Source organism: Apodemus sylvaticus, chromosome 1 (assembly GCF_947179515.1).
Source record: "Apodemus sylvaticus chromosome 1, mApoSyl1.1, whole genome shotgun sequence".
Lineage (NCBI taxonomy): Eukaryota > Metazoa > Chordata > Mammalia > Rodentia > Muridae > Apodemus > Apodemus sylvaticus.
Genome location: NC_067472.1, coordinates 52,762,817 through 52,777,411, shown reverse-complemented (window position 1 = coordinate 52,777,411; position 14,595 = coordinate 52,762,817). Strand labels below are relative to the sequence as shown.

The following is a 14,595-nucleotide window of genomic DNA, read 5'->3' as shown; positions in this document are numbered from 1 at the left end:
TGGATTTGGTTTTTTTCGAGACAGGGTTTCTCTGTGTAGCCCTGGCTGTCCTGGAACTAACTCTGTAGACCAGGCTGGCCTCGAACTCAGAAATCCACCTGCCTCTGCCTCCCAGAGTGCTGGGATTACAGGCATGCGCCACCACCACGTGGCTTTTTGGCTTTTTTTTTTTTTTTTAGATTTATTTTATGTATGAGTACATTGTCACTGTCTTCAGACACACCAGAAGAGGGCATGAGATCCCATTACAGATGGTTGTGAGCCAACATGTGGTTGCTGGGAATTGATCTTAGGACCTCTGGAAGAGCAGCCAGTGCTCTTAACCACTAAGCCATCTCTCCAGCCCCGAAGATGTTTACCATTCTGAAAACCAAAATCTTATTTTGTGTGTATAGGCACATTCATGCCACAGCATATGTGGAGGCCAGAAGGCAACTTTACCTCCTGGCACCTAATGGGATCAGATGATCAAATCCCAAGTTGTTAGGCCTTCAGGCTACTAACCAGTGAGCTGCCTTGGTGTCTTGAGATGGGTATCATTCAGTTTTACAGATCTTTACTGGCCAGATATGGCCACGAGTTCCCATAGCTAGCTTAAGACAGAACCAGTGATGTTTTAAGATGTGCCTTGCATCACACCCCTACACTGAGATCTCATGCCCGGTGTGAGCTGTATGTATGGTGTCCCACCAGGCTCCAGTCACCTGTCTTTTAGCTGGTCAGGGCGTAGGCAATAATTGCTCTAGAGAGACCTTGGCCCTGACATGACCACAGCTTCTGAGCTACACCAGAGCCTCGAAACATAGTAAGTCTGTGTCGTCTGGGAACTTGATGCCCATGTGATTTCTGAAAATCAGTTGTTGACCTGGTGCAGAGAAAGGCCTCTTTGCCACTCTGCTATACACTGGTGAGCTGTGTGCTAGGGAAGGAAAGGGCAGCCAGGGAAGCAGCCCCTAGGGAAGCAACCCAGCTGAGCAGAACTTGTATGGCGCACCGGTGATGAACTGCCTGCAAGAGATGGGTCATGGTCACTGTAACCAGGGGTAAAGTCCTATGGCTTCAATGGATTTTATTAGCTTTCTGTCATACACTGACTGGGTATAGGAGGCCTTCCAGAGGAAGGGGCCTGGAATCTTGAAACCAAATGGGTATGCCCCGTTAGAGCTGTGTTGTACTCAGGAAAAGCCAAATCATTACATCCAGAGCTGGTTAGGGTGGGGCGGACAAGATCTGAGGGACTCCTCTTCCTGAGGAGGAAAGATGGGTGCTGCCCAGGCATGTGGCCCACCCGACCAGATCCTATCTTCATGGAACAGCTCTGGAGGTATGGATGTCCTGCTCCATGCAGAGAATGGGTGTTAGGGGGAGGGGGAGGCGACCATCTGAAGGCAAGAGGAAGTCACATACAGGAGCAGAGGAGGAGAAAAGCAGTCATGCTCCCTGCGTCTGCAAGACCTCCAGGATGGCGCGGAAGATGGCAGCAGCTGCGACCGCTCCAGGGTCTGGCTGATCTAGTCGTGCAGAGCTGATGTAACTAGCTCTCCCAGCACCCGCTTCCATGCTCTTGGTGGCCTCGGCTGCAGCTTCAGCACTCTGAGGAACAGTGGACTTTGGCTCCAGAACATGATACTAGGCCCCTGGGCCCTGAAGTCTAAGCCTAGATCCTTTGTCCCATTCTGCCAGCAATCTGTACCACCAAGTGGAAAGGTCACCTCTTGTCTGCTTCTAGCAAGGAAAGGATCCCATATTTGCTGCGCCTCAGCCAAGTACTAGGCTAGGCTCAATTTATCTTCCTAGCAACATAAGTAGTTTCTGAGATAGGCACTCACCCCCACTTTATAAAGGTAGAAATGACAGTGAAAAGAGACCATCAACTTGCTTAAGACCACCTAGAGATTGGAGCTTGGTGGCTCCTTGATTGTCCAGCTGAGTGTCACTCACCTTGACTGCTTGAGTCAGGACTGGGAGGAGACTGGCCCCTGGGCTCTTCCAGGCATGGAGCTCCTGTGCTGCTGCCCACAGGGAATCCAGCTGGACCAGTTCAGAGAAAGTGAGTCAAGAAGCCCTGACATTGAGGGGGCAGCTTTAGGGCTTGTGGGCTTAAAAGGGGAAAGCGCAACACCCTGAGTACTTACCATTGTCCTGTCTCCTGGTGCAGCCTTTCCATACCTGACAGAATGAGCAAGATGGTTACTTTAGGTAAGGACAGGGCCTAGGGAGCAGAACTGTCTGTCACCTCCCCAGCACACCCCTGGCGTTAAGACATGGGGTGCTGGCTCACTTCTGCATGGCCTCTAGGCCGGCATCCATGGCAGCAGACCAGGTTGGGAGGTCAGTCTTGGCCTTGAGAGGCTGGGCAGCTGCAGTCAGGAACAGGCCATAGAGCTGGGGAGGACCAAAATGCTGATTACACGGAGCTGGCCAAGCCTGCCAGGCCTGCATCCCTTCCCATCAGTCTGTCCCTTCAGGATCTGTTTCTACTCACCGCCCCAGATGAGCCTCCCATCCTCTCCAGCAGCAGGACAGCCAATTTGGAGAGTACCTGGGCAGGGCTGGTTAGAGTTGGGCTTTCCTTTAGCCAGCCCTGAATGGCTGCAAGTAGAGACAGGTGGCCCTTCAGAGGTGCTATCCACTTCCTTTTCTCTCCCTAGTCTTTGCTGGTGTTTTCCTGATTGGTCTTATTTCCTTAAGAATATGTTTTCTGCCTGCTTGTTTGCTTCCCTCTCTTTCCTAAAAGTCCTTATGAGCCACCATTGCCTGGCTTCATTCACTTTTGTAACCATGGAGATGAGGTAGGAGTGCTGCTTGGCTTCAGGTAGATGCTGATTTTTTTTTCGAGACAGGGTTTCTCTGTGTAGCCCTGGCTGTCATGGAACTCAACTCTGTAGACCAGGCTGGCCTTGAACTCAGAGATCCACTGGCCTTTGCCTCCTGACTGCTGGGATTAAAGTTGTGTGCCACCATTTCCCAGCTGAATACATCTTTCTTGGACAGCTGGACAAACAGGTGTGGTGGTGTGGGCAATTGAATGTTAAGGGCAGCAGAATGGAGTTTCAGGAAAACAAGGTGTGGCAAATGGTCTCACTTGGTGAAGGAAAGCAGCAACTCCATGAAAGCTCCTAAATGTTCTTGAAATTGTTTCCTGGAATGTCCAAATCTAAGAGCTAGTGTGCCATGTTAGCCTGAGTATTCCAAAGAGGCCGACCTTTGGCAGCACGGCTATGGGTAGAGCCGCAGTCCCCATCACCAGCAGCCCTATCCAAGGCGTTCAGGTGCTCCTCCAGACCGACGAGGGTGGTGCATACCCGATCCAGCACGCGTATAATCTGCTCTGATGTTACACCTAGAAAGTGAGGATAGTATGCTAAACTTCGCCAGTGCGCGAGTTTGGGTGCCAAGGGTGCTACACAAGGCAAAATCTTGACCACCAAGGGTGATTGCCTCTCCTCCTCAACAGGACCCAGTACCTCCTGCTGCGGTGGCTTCAGGGATCTCTGGAGGTTCTGTGGGAGCTGCCCGAATCCGCTTCCTTCCAGTCACGGAGACCTTGGCCACGTGAGGCCAGGCTTTTGCAGTAGTTTCAGCATCTAGAGGCAGCCACATAACTTTTTCAGACAAGATCAAGTAGAGCATAGACTCCCCACCTGGCCCCGAAGACCAGTTCTCTAAGCTGTCTACAAGAAGTGGGTCCAAACTGATCAGGATATATATCCTGAGGTATATACTGAGGTGACGGTATGCCCTGGAGATGGGGAGGGCAGATGTGAGGAAGACACGAACACCAACTTTCCAGAGTTGGGTGGGAGCTGAAGGCTCAAAGCCAGAGAAGGCCTCCTGATAGGTCTAGAGCCCAGACTGTCACCATCAGTTAAGGTGGCCTCCAGGATGGAACCTGTGGATGGATGATGACTCCTTCTAGCAGTGCTTCCAGGGTCTGGCTCTCACCTATTAGCTTCAGCAGGGCCTCATCCACAAGCATCAGAGTGAGGGAAACACCACGCATCTCAAGCGCTGACATGAAGGTGCCCACCAGGGCACGCTCAACCTTCACCCCACGGCCCTCTGCAAGGTCAAGCAAAGAATCCAGTGAGCGGGGAAGGGAACTACCCTGAGCATCTTAAAAGGAAACTAAACATCAAGACAGGGACCTGAAAGGTTGAAGTCTTTGATGAGTAGGGAAATGGCCTGGTTTCCTTAGGGCATCTCTCAATGACAGCCCATTACCACATTCCTTGGATGTATCTCCATTGAGGGGGCTGATGAGTTGTAGCTGTCATTTACTGAGTTCTTAGAAGGTGTTGGTGTCTACCCATACTTAATCTCATTTAATTCTCATACTACTGATAAGTCAGGTGTTGCTATGATTACTTCCAGACTTGGTACCCCAACCTTTTAGTGGCAAAAATGACAATTTAACTCAAGCTTGTATGACTGACCATTCAGCTGATATTCTGGGCCCTGACAGGACACTGCCTCAGCTGCTTTTCGTAGGCCCAGTTTCAAACCAGGTTCAAAGAGTTAAGGGAATTGGGCATGGAGACAAAGTTAAGAGGCTGCTTGTGAGTTTAACACCAGTCTGGTCTATATAGTAAGCTCAGGACAGCCAGGGCTACATAGTGAAACACTGTTTCAAGGATAAACAAAGGGCTAAAGGTCCTCTTGTAGGGCAGGCTCACCCAGCAAGCGTATGGCAGCTTCAGCTAGGATGCCCAGTTCCAGGAAAGACAGGCCACCCAGATTGTTGACTATCAGCACCACTGAAGAGCCTGTTGATAGATGGAACACCCTCAGTGATACCCTTCTGAAAGGTGGCTTCTGTGAAAGGGGGCAGGAAAGGCTTGGAGAATGGGAACAACAGGCTACTCACCTGATGGTACAGACACATGGGATATATTGGAGGTGTTTGTCATGTGGTCAAGCATGAGAGTGACAATCTGATCAACAGGTGCTATCTGTCAGAAGAAGCAGTGGTGAGCCATCTCTGGGAGTCCTTGGGGCTGGGCTGGGCTGAGCAGGGTGTCTATTTACCTTTATCCGACGAACACCAGCTTCCCCATGGATCCCTGTGAAGAGATGTGGTCATTACTGGCTGGCTCACAGCCTGCTAATTTGTTTTTCCATGCTTTTATCAATGGCACAGTGTTCAGCACTAGACTAGGTTCAATGGGTGTGGACAGTGGGTAGAAAAAGGGTAATGAAGCACAGCGGCAGATGGTGTGGCAGAAGAGCCAGCTGAGACGTCACAGAGGCTGGGGGACACTAATACCTATTGTGTTAGAAACACATGGGAAGAAGTGGAACATGTCAGTCACAGGAGAGGTGTCCTTTGGACCAAAAGGGGCCTGTGCATTGGGGTTGGAGCAGGAGAACATTGAATGATATGGGTAAAAGTGAGATAGGAGAGCCGGGCGATAGTGGTGCACGCCTGTAATCCCAGCACTCTGGGAGGCAGAGGCAGGCGGATTTCTGAGTTCGAGGCCAGCCTGGTCTACAGAGTGAGCTCCAGGACAGCCAGGGCTATACAGAGAAACTCTGTCTCGGAAAAAAAAAAGTGAGATAGGAGGAACATGACTCTCTCTGCGTCCAGAGCCTGGGCACAGGTGGCAAACTAGATAAAGTCAGGCAGGAAAAAGACTAGGCTAACCCTCAAGTGCACACCTCTGAGTCCAGAGACCACCTGAGGGACATCAAAAAAGCAGGGAGGACTAGTTATACAACTCTGAGACCTCTGAGGCAGGCAAAACTCAAGGTGAAGAGCAGTCATGGCAGGGGCATGGTGGCCACAGTCTTACCCAGGCCTAGCTCCATTTCATCAGCTGCAAGCTCAAAGGTGCGTGTGGCACCAGGGACACTGCAGGAAGACAAGCTCACCCCCAGGGTACCTAGGGAAAATGAAGCATGAAAGAGATGGTGGTTCTGTTGTTGGCAGCAGGTGACAGGATGTCAACAGCGATGCCAAGGATGCCCTGGCCATGGGCATCCTCTTCTCTAAGCAGGCTGCCCAACTCTTCATTAGAGTTGGATTAGAGTCTAAACTCTGGTACCCAAGGCTGCCAGGGTCTCTCCAGAGGACCTTCCCCTAGCCTCCAGGGAATACCTTGGAAAGGCTCCAGGTACAGCTGATAGGAGCCTGCTCTGAGTCCCCATGGCTGCCACAATCCTCCCATCCCTGGGCTGGCACTCACCCATGGTCTTGGCGATCACGCTCACCCTCTTTGTGATCTCCTCCAGCCCCATACCTTCCTCAGCCAGAGCACCTGCCACCTGTAGCCACCCAGAGAGAGGGGATGGTGGATGGAGGAGTCACTGGATCAGTGGGGGCAGAAGAGAGGCTGGGAAGAACTTTCTTGTTGGGAGAATCTCAGGATTTCTACATTAAACCTGGTTCATCACGTTTAAGGTAGAAGGATGCTCTCTCCTTATTCACAACGTACCTGCTTAGAGGAGTCTTCAAGAGTTTCTGTTTGGGAATGGGTGTGTGGCTCCATGGCAGAAGGCTTGCCTAGCATGCATTAAACCCATTTCCGATAAACGCTCCCCCCCCACACACTTTCATTTGTTCTCTCCCCTTCCACCCCTCCCTTTTCTCCTTCCCTCTAGTCTAGTAGAGCTGGAATGGACTTTTAGAAGGAGAATGGGTCTAGAGAAGGGACTATTTGTTCAGTGTCGCAGAGCCCATTTCTGGTCATTTTCCTGATTTGGGGAGCTTTCGCCCATAGCTCAGTTTACTCTTATTCCATTCTTTTATTTAACCTGTTATTCCATTCCCCCAAGAATCTCCTGAGCTGGAAAGGAAAAAGGATGACTGAATTACGGTCCTGCTTCCAAAGAACTCAGTCTGAGGAAGAGAAGCAAAGACACAAACTGAAAATTACTGCAAGGTAGCACAGGTAACAGGAGCAGCTCAGGGTGCCGAGGCCCAGGCAGAGCACGTGGAGTACTATCAACCTCGACAGAATGTCAGGGTGAGCCAGGCCACAGAAGGCTGGCCAAAGAAAGGATTGTGCAGGGCACAGATATGACATACATGCAGCCCAACAGGTCCAGGAGGGAGCTGATGTTTACAGAGCATTAAGAGAAGGAAAGGAACTATGCAGTGAAGCCAGGAGTCAGTGAGGTGGACAGAGTGTGGTGGTGGAGTGGCTGGAGAGGTGGCTCGGCAGGTAAGAGCACTGGCTGCTCTTGTACAGGACCCAGGTTCGGTTCCCAGCCCCCACACGGCAGCTCACGACTGTCTCTAACTCCAGTTCCAGGGGAGCCTGTACCTTTTCCTGGCCTCCCTCGGAGTTACAGACAATGGTGACCTACCATATAGGTGATAGGAACTGACCCCAGGTTATCTGCAAGAGCAGCCAGTGATCAGTGATCGTAAGTGCTGGACCACTTCCCCAGCCCACAAATAAATAAAAAGAGTGTAGTGGGCATCCCAACCACGGGGCTTGAGCTATGGGAACCCGAGGCATTCTCAGGGAGGTGAGAACTGGGCAGATAGAGCGTTTTTGTTGTTTTGACATGGTCTCACTATGCTGCCCAAGCTAGTTTCAAATTCAAAACCCTCTAGTCTCAGCCTCCTGTATTTTATAAAGATACCTCTGGGGTTAGTGTGGACACCTGACTGGCAAGGCAGGAGTGCAGGAAGCAAATGCGGTGCTCTAGGGAGAGGAAAGTAAGTGCAGTTGTGACCCAACGTGAAGGCAGTTAGGGCAGGATATGAGGACCTGTCCTGCACTGGAAGAAGTGCTAGAAGGGGCAAGTTACTACATATCCCATATGAAGGGAAGGGAAGGGAACTGGTTTAGGAGGATGCCTGCATTCTGGGGCTAATGGCTGTAGGAATGGTGGAGACTTGGTGGGTTAGGGCAAAGAAATGGCTGGTGACTCAGTGTCTCAGCCAGGGTGGGAAGGCTAACCTTGTGGATAAGCACTGTGCCGCACAGGCCACGCCGGCCTGCCTTCTTCAGGACAGTGAAGGCGCTGTCATCCTCAACTACCACCATCTCCACAGAGATGGCCTCGGCCTTCGCCTGCTCCATGGCGAGTCCAAAGTTGAGCCGATCCCCAGTGTAGTTCTTCACAATGAGGAGGGTGCCAGCTGCAGGAGCGGGAGCGGGGGCGGGGTATCAGCGAGCCTGGCCCTGACCCACCCCACAGGGCCCACCCACAGCATTCTCTCCTACACACAAGCCTAACCTGTGCCTGCCTGGGCCACAGCTCTAATGGCTGCCAGGATGCTGCCCACAGGAGGAGAGGCAAACACAGACCCCGCGATGACACCAGTCAGCATTCCTTTCCCGATAAAACCTGGACAAAGAGAAATAAAGACGCTGGGAAGAATCTAGGTCTGTTGTCCCTGGGACTTCCCACATCTACTCCCACCATTTTATGTTCTTCCTCCTGTTCTTCTTTTACATAAAGCTTTTGAGAAAAGATTTGTTTTATTTTACTTGAGTGTTTTGCAAGTGTGTGTGTGTGTGTGTGTGTGTGTGTGTATGTGTGCCATGGTACTTAGTGCCTGTGGAGGTCAGAGAGGGCAGTGGTTCCCCTGAAACTGGAGTTACAGATGGTTGTGAGCTGCTATGTAGGTGCTGGGAACTGAACCCAGGTCTTCTGCAAGAACAAGTACTTTTAAGTACTGAGTCGTCTCTCCTGCTCCTCACTGTTGATTCTAGTGTCTGTTATAACCTGAAGGCTCTCTGAACTGCTCTTATTCACATCTGTTTCCCAGAGTGGGACATAAAAGTTCCATAGGGGAGGTTCTTGCCTGATTTATGTGTGTGCTCTATACAGGGTCAAATATACCGTGGGCTCACTAGAATGCGGTGAAGGAATAAACAGGATACTGAGGGTGGACAGGAAAAGTAAACTGACATAAAGTCCGAGGTCTGCTGTAGGAACTCCTAATGAGGATCATATCCCTGGCCTAAAACAGGAAACCTGCTAGGATGATCCAGCTGTGGGAAAAGGCATGATAGGGTTGCAGAAGGGTCCTAATTTGTGCTTGCAGGATCCAGAAAGTTTCAAGGAGGTGTTGGGTCAGCTGAACTGGAAAAAACAGGCCAGGAAGACTTTTGAAATTACGAACTCTAGAGGCTGGGAAAGCCTCAGGGGGTTATCTGGCTCAACCCTGCATTTCTAGACCTGTAAGAATCAAGGTGCAGTGACAGGCTGAGACTGGGCATGGAGTAGCTGGAGGCAGTGAGAGGTGGAGCCTGGGCCCATTCCTAACTCAGGCCCCAGCATTGATTGTCTGGTACCTCACACTAGCACTGAGGACCTCCCAGGATCCCTTCTCTGCTCCGGCCGGCACCCCTTACAATTAACACAAAATACTCACCGGCATGGGCAGGCTCATGGCCTGAGCCTCCACCTGACAGAAGTGCTACTCGGCCCTTGAGGCTGTCCAGGTCAGAACGCAGGGCCACACGGTGCCCTTGCAGGAGCTGCAGGTCAGGGTTCGAGGCCACTAACCCAGCCAGGGCATCATCAGCACACCCTTCCACAGAATTCACCATCTTCTTGGAAATCTGTGGAGGAAGAACAAGAAGCGAGGTTTAGAGTGTGGTCAGCAGGGACCCCATTCTGCCTGCCCAGCAACATTACTGTGCCAAATTTCCCCAGGAAGTTCATGCCAAGGAAAGGAATTACAGAAGCCACCTAGGGATTCTAAGGATACAGTGGTGCCTTGAGTTGTGTCATTACCAGGTGCAGGTGACCGTGAAGTCTCAACTTTCAACTTTTTATTCAGTGTTTATTTAACTAATAGGCCTTTATATCGTGATTTCTATGTCCTGAAAAACAGCTTCATTGTAAAGCAAATGGGGGAGTTGGTGTCCTCACTAGGAAAAAAAAAATGAAATTGGGGCCCCGTCTGGTCTCTGTTAGAGGAGGTAGGTTTTAGGTTGAGGCTTCTATGATGGTGCACAGTCTGAGGAGGCCCCACACACACCCATTTGGTACCACGACTAGTTTTCATGGGCTACAGCTAGATAGCTCATGCAGGGTGGCACGGCCCAGTGCTAGGCCCTGCGTTCCTGCCCTCCATGGGAACACAGAAACTATTCTTACATGCTATGTGAGAGGGACATACATGTGCACGGCAGCACAGAAGAAAAGGACCCCAGTCTCCTGAGGGCCCTGGGAAGTTCTTATGAAGAACAAGAGATAACAGTGTAGGCATTGGGACGGGGTGGGAGGTGTTCTGAGCGGAAGGAAGCAGAAGGCGAGATATGGGGTATAGAATAGAATAGAGGCTCCCAGAAGCATCAGGGACAGTGTCGCAAGCAACGAGCCTGGCAAGAAGAGGTAGGCAGGGGCCTCACAAGCCACAGAAAGAATCTTGTTAAAAGGAATTTTAAGCCGGGTGGAGGTGGCGCACGCCTTTAATCCCAGCACTTGGGAGGCAGAGACAGGCGGATTTCTGAGTTCGAGGCCAGCCTGGTCTACAGAGTGAGTTCCAGGACAGCCAGGGCTACACAGAGAAACCCTGTCTCAAAAAAACCAAATCCAAAACAAAAAAAAACAAAAAAACAAAAAAACAAAAAACCCAACACCCCCCCAAAGGAATTGTTAGGTTCAAAGGCTCAGTTCTAGGAGTTTAATAAACTATTCTTCAGATGCATGTCTTCAACAGGCCAATTACAGAAACAACAGTAAAAAGCAGAGAAAAGATTTATCAATTTACTTATAATTTATGTTTTATAATAATTTATCAAATTGTTTATTATTTATTAAGTCATCAATATGTTCTCATTGGGAAGAGGAACAAATGAAGAGGTCCAGGAGTACTCCCCATGTCCAAGTCTGTCTTAGGGCACTGATATGAGATTTAGGTTTAAATAGAGAGAGCGAGGTATGTACAGTCTAGTAGTTCTAGCTGGGTGTGGTAGCTGGGTGTGGTAGCGAGGGCTTTAGGAGATGGAGGGTGGGGAGTTCAAGGTTAGCATCAGCTACACAGAGAGTTGGAGGCCCCTGAGCTATAGGAGACCCATCTGTCTCAAACTGAACATAAGAACTTGGGAGGCAGAGGCAAGTAGATTTCTAGTTCGAGGTCCACCTGGTCTACAGAGTGAGTTCCAGGACAGTCAGGGCTATACAGAGAAACCCTGTCTCAGAAAAAAAAAAAAAAAAACAACAACCAAAAATAAACAAAAAAAATTGGAACAAGCCAGGTTGTGGTGGTGTATTCCTTTAATTCCAGAACTCAGGAGATAGAAACAAAACAAAACAAACAAAGAAATATTTTAAAAAATTCCACTGAAACTGGGTATTGGTGGCACAGGCCTTTAATCCCAGTACTTGGGAGGCAGAGGAAGGCGGATTCTGAGTTTGAGGCCAGCCTGGTCTACAGAGTGAGTTCCAGGATAGCCAGGGCTATACAGAAACTTTGTCTCGAAAACACCAAAAAAAAAAAAAAAAAAAAAAAAAGGCACTGAAACAAATCAAAAGCCTCGTCAGTCGGCCTGGTCCGCCACTGACTCATCCCCCTTGCAGGCGGCTGAACCGTTGTCAAAAACATGGGAAATCTCTTCCTGGCTGTTTGTCCTGGCTAGTGTAGGGCTCCTCTTCTGTCTTTACCTCCCCTGGGAAAATTCCAGTTTCTTGCAGGCATTGTTTCAGCAGTCTGATAGTTAACAGGAAGGGGTGAGATTTCTCTTCAGAATGTCAGCGCAGTTACTGGGAGTTACGGGCCTACTTAGAAGAGAGGGTGTGCGAAGGCTGGCCTAAGAACCCTGGAGAATACCTCTGGGTTCAGCTAAGTCTTTACAGGGTGTGGTAAGAGGGGAGCTATGTGGGACCAGGGTAGTTGCGAGCCTGGGCTCTAGAGTCAGTGGGACTTGGTATCAAACACCATGCCTGCCTGTCGTCAGCTGGGAGAACTCAGGGAACAAACATCTGTTTTGGGCTTAATTCTTCCTCTGGCAAACAGTGATTTACTAGAGCTTATACCAGTGTTACAGGAAAAGCTCACTAACAAGGTGCTACACGATCCCTTTTGTGAACAGGCTTTGAAAAGCTGGAGCTTCTAGCTAAATAACTGTCAAGGACTGGGATGCAGCTGGCCGCCTTTGTCCTCAGGAGGCAGGAAGAGTGAACCTCAAAGTGGATCCAGAGGAGATTGATGGCGCCACCTAGTGGTCGCAGCTGACCCAGGTCTCTGCAAAATACACACTTCCTGCCTCTTTTCTGAGCCTTTATGCAAAATGAAGCGCTGTTGTCTTCCTACCGGGCATTCCTTCATTTATCAAGGGCCAAGGCCATAACACCTGCTTAAGGACGAGGGTAGCCCTGGTCAACGGACAACAAGCAGGATAAGATGAGCTCTATTTCTTAAGCACTAAGAGCCAGACCCATTTCTAAGTACTTACGAACTTGTCTAATTTAATTTTCCCAGTAACCCTTTGGAGGTAAGATTAGTACAAACAACAGAAAACTGAAGCACAACAAATGACTGTGCACAAAGTTACACGGAGCCAGCCAGTGCCTAGACCCGCCAGGTTCATCCCAGCCACGTGCTGTTCTCCCAAGTGGCTGAAGCCACAGGCACGGGGTGGGGAAAGCAGGATCCCTGCGTGGTGTTGGTGTCGATTCCAAGCCTAGCCTCCCTGCAAGAGATTCCCAACCATTCCTGCACCAGAGCCATGCCTGTTTCCCTGTAACACAAGGGGAAGGAAAGGCAAGAAAGGGGAGGTACTATGTGAGGCTGCTAGGATTCTAGTCTGATCAACACCGCCTGGCCACATGCTAGCAGGTCTTAAGTCTGCCATACTGCAGGTGGGGGTGGGGAGGGGAGAGGCTCAGAGAAGTCAAGTCTTGGGTGTAGTAGTAACACAGTGGTGGGGGAGAGGCTGAAATGGAGCCCAGATCTGTCCGAGATCAGTTTTAAAGCAAAGGCCGGAACACGGAGGGCCTCCCACACTGCAGCTCCCTGCTCTGGGAGCAGCCCACGCCTCCCTAGGCCAAGGAGCAAGCGTCAGATCATTCTTCCCGGTTTCCTCCTTGACTAGCAAAGTGACTTATTACCCAGCAAGTGACTTGTTGTGATCTAAATGCACGTCTGAGATCCTAGCCATAGGGGGTTTCAGAGTGCCTCAGGTCAACCTCAGACCAGGCCTGGCCCAGTGCCCCACCTACAGGAAAGGGAACAGGGGTCAAGCCTGGAGACACAAAATGAAACTCTTGTCTTCTGAACCCCAGGAGTCAGCAGATGGGGAATAGAGAGATTCCGGGGGTTCAGAGTGGAGGATCCCCATGGTGGATCCTCCCTCTATTGTGGTCCCCACAGGACTCACCATGGTGGGAAAGCTCTGGAACAAGCTGAGTTCACACTTCTGCTCCGAGAGGCCGCCGGGTGGACAGTCCTGACTGCGACCTGGTCTCAAGTGGAGGCGGCAGCAGCACCTGCGGGGGTGGAAAGGACTTGAGCTGCTGAGGATACAGGCGACCGACTGGCAATGTCATGCCTCCTGTGCCTTAAGAATTAGGGAGCTGCCTCAGACTTTGATCCAAGTCCAAACTCTAGTTCGTGGGCCAGGAATGGAGAGGAGCGTGGGGCTGACCAAAGTTCACACCCACACTTGGCCAGAAGGCAGTGTCTGGAATCACGTCCAGCTTAAAGCTGGGAAGGAGAAAATGGACAAAGATCTTTACCTTTCTGGCTGGCCACACTAGTAATGAGTCAGCCCTGTGATCCTGCTTGGCTTCTGGAAAACAGACTGAAAGCTCTAGTGGGTTGTCTAAGATTGTGTTGGTAAGAGTCAGGACTTGAGCCCAATGTCTAGTCTTGCTACAAAGCCTAACGTTCCCATTAGTCAACCAGTTCTCCAGAGTTAAGCAGAGTCCCAGCAGGGAAGGTATAAATCATTCTTCAGACCTGGTTTAGACCCAGCTCCACCGACCTCTGCCTCAGCTTACCAGGGAAACTTTTAGTTAAACTGACCCCCTTAGACCTCAGCCTCATTTGTAAAATTGGGAGTTAGCTCTCCTCTGGCATTCATGAGTTGCTTCAGGCTGCAACTTCTGCTGCCCCTTTCCCCCTCTGGGGTTGGTGGCATGGAGGCTGTCTGATAAAGCTTGGGGCCTGGATCTGCAAGGCCGACTGCACTCGCCACCTGGGTGTTAACAGGCTCTTTCTGTAAAATTCCAGCGTTGTAGGGGCACTAGTAGTAGCTAGCCCTTCCATATTTGGAGAAATTAAGAGGGGAGCAATCAGACCCTCAGGTGATGTGTGAGGCTAGAATGATTGTCCTAAAGGCAGCTGAGGGCATTCGATGGATCAGGAGCTCCCAGAGTTAAGCAAAGGAAAGCTGATTCTACTTTGGGATGTGCACAGATGGCCACTCCAGTCCTCAGCAGCCCTTCCTGTTCTTCAAGAGGGAAAACCCCGAGGATGCCTGGAGCTATGGAGGAGGGAAGGAGGCCGAGTCTGAGGAAGGAGGGGCGCGGATCGGGTCAGGGGAGCCGGCAGGCGGCCTCTTGGGACGTATTTGGACCAAAGAGGAGGTTCTATCTGCGTACCCGTACTCTCGCTCTCATCCGGGTACTGCGACCTCTGGCGGTTAGGAAAAGGCGGGGCCTCAGGGGGCGGGGCCTCGCTTG

At 50.7% G+C, this 14,595-nt stretch overlaps 1 protein-coding gene across 4 annotated transcripts; it reads right to left on the bottom strand.

Moving 5' to 3' along the window:
• Positions 1 to 1,044: 1,044 nt before the first annotated feature.
• On the bottom strand, positions 1,045 to 14,587 carry Tkfc (triokinase and FMN cyclase). 4 transcript variants are annotated; one of them, XM_052189874.1, is made up of 18 exons: positions 14,515 to 14,587; positions 13,290 to 13,398; positions 9,335 to 9,524; positions 8,191 to 8,301; positions 7,911 to 8,092; positions 6,186 to 6,264; positions 5,793 to 5,882; positions 5,029 to 5,063; positions 4,868 to 4,952; positions 4,677 to 4,766; positions 3,946 to 4,062; positions 3,468 to 3,587; positions 3,206 to 3,343; positions 2,486 to 2,592; positions 2,282 to 2,385; positions 2,136 to 2,169; positions 1,942 to 2,031; positions 1,045 to 1,593 (listed from the first exon to the last, which is right to left on the bottom strand). In XM_052189874.1, the coding sequence occupies exons 2-18, from the start codon at positions 13,290 to 13,292 to the stop codon at positions 1,432 to 1,434; spliced, it is 1,737 nt and encodes a 578-aa protein (XP_052045834.1). In that variant the 5' UTR covers positions 13,293 to 13,398; positions 14,515 to 14,587; the 3' UTR covers positions 1,045 to 1,431. The 4 variants fall into 4 exon arrangements, with proteins under 4 accessions (XP_052045834.1, XP_052045840.1, XP_052045848.1 ...); XM_052189880.1 differs by lacking the exon at positions 14,515 to 14,587 and adding an exon at positions 14,314 to 14,476; XM_052189888.1 differs by lacking the exon at positions 14,515 to 14,587 and adding an exon at positions 13,648 to 13,889.
• Positions 14,588 to 14,595: the final 8 nt, after the last annotated feature.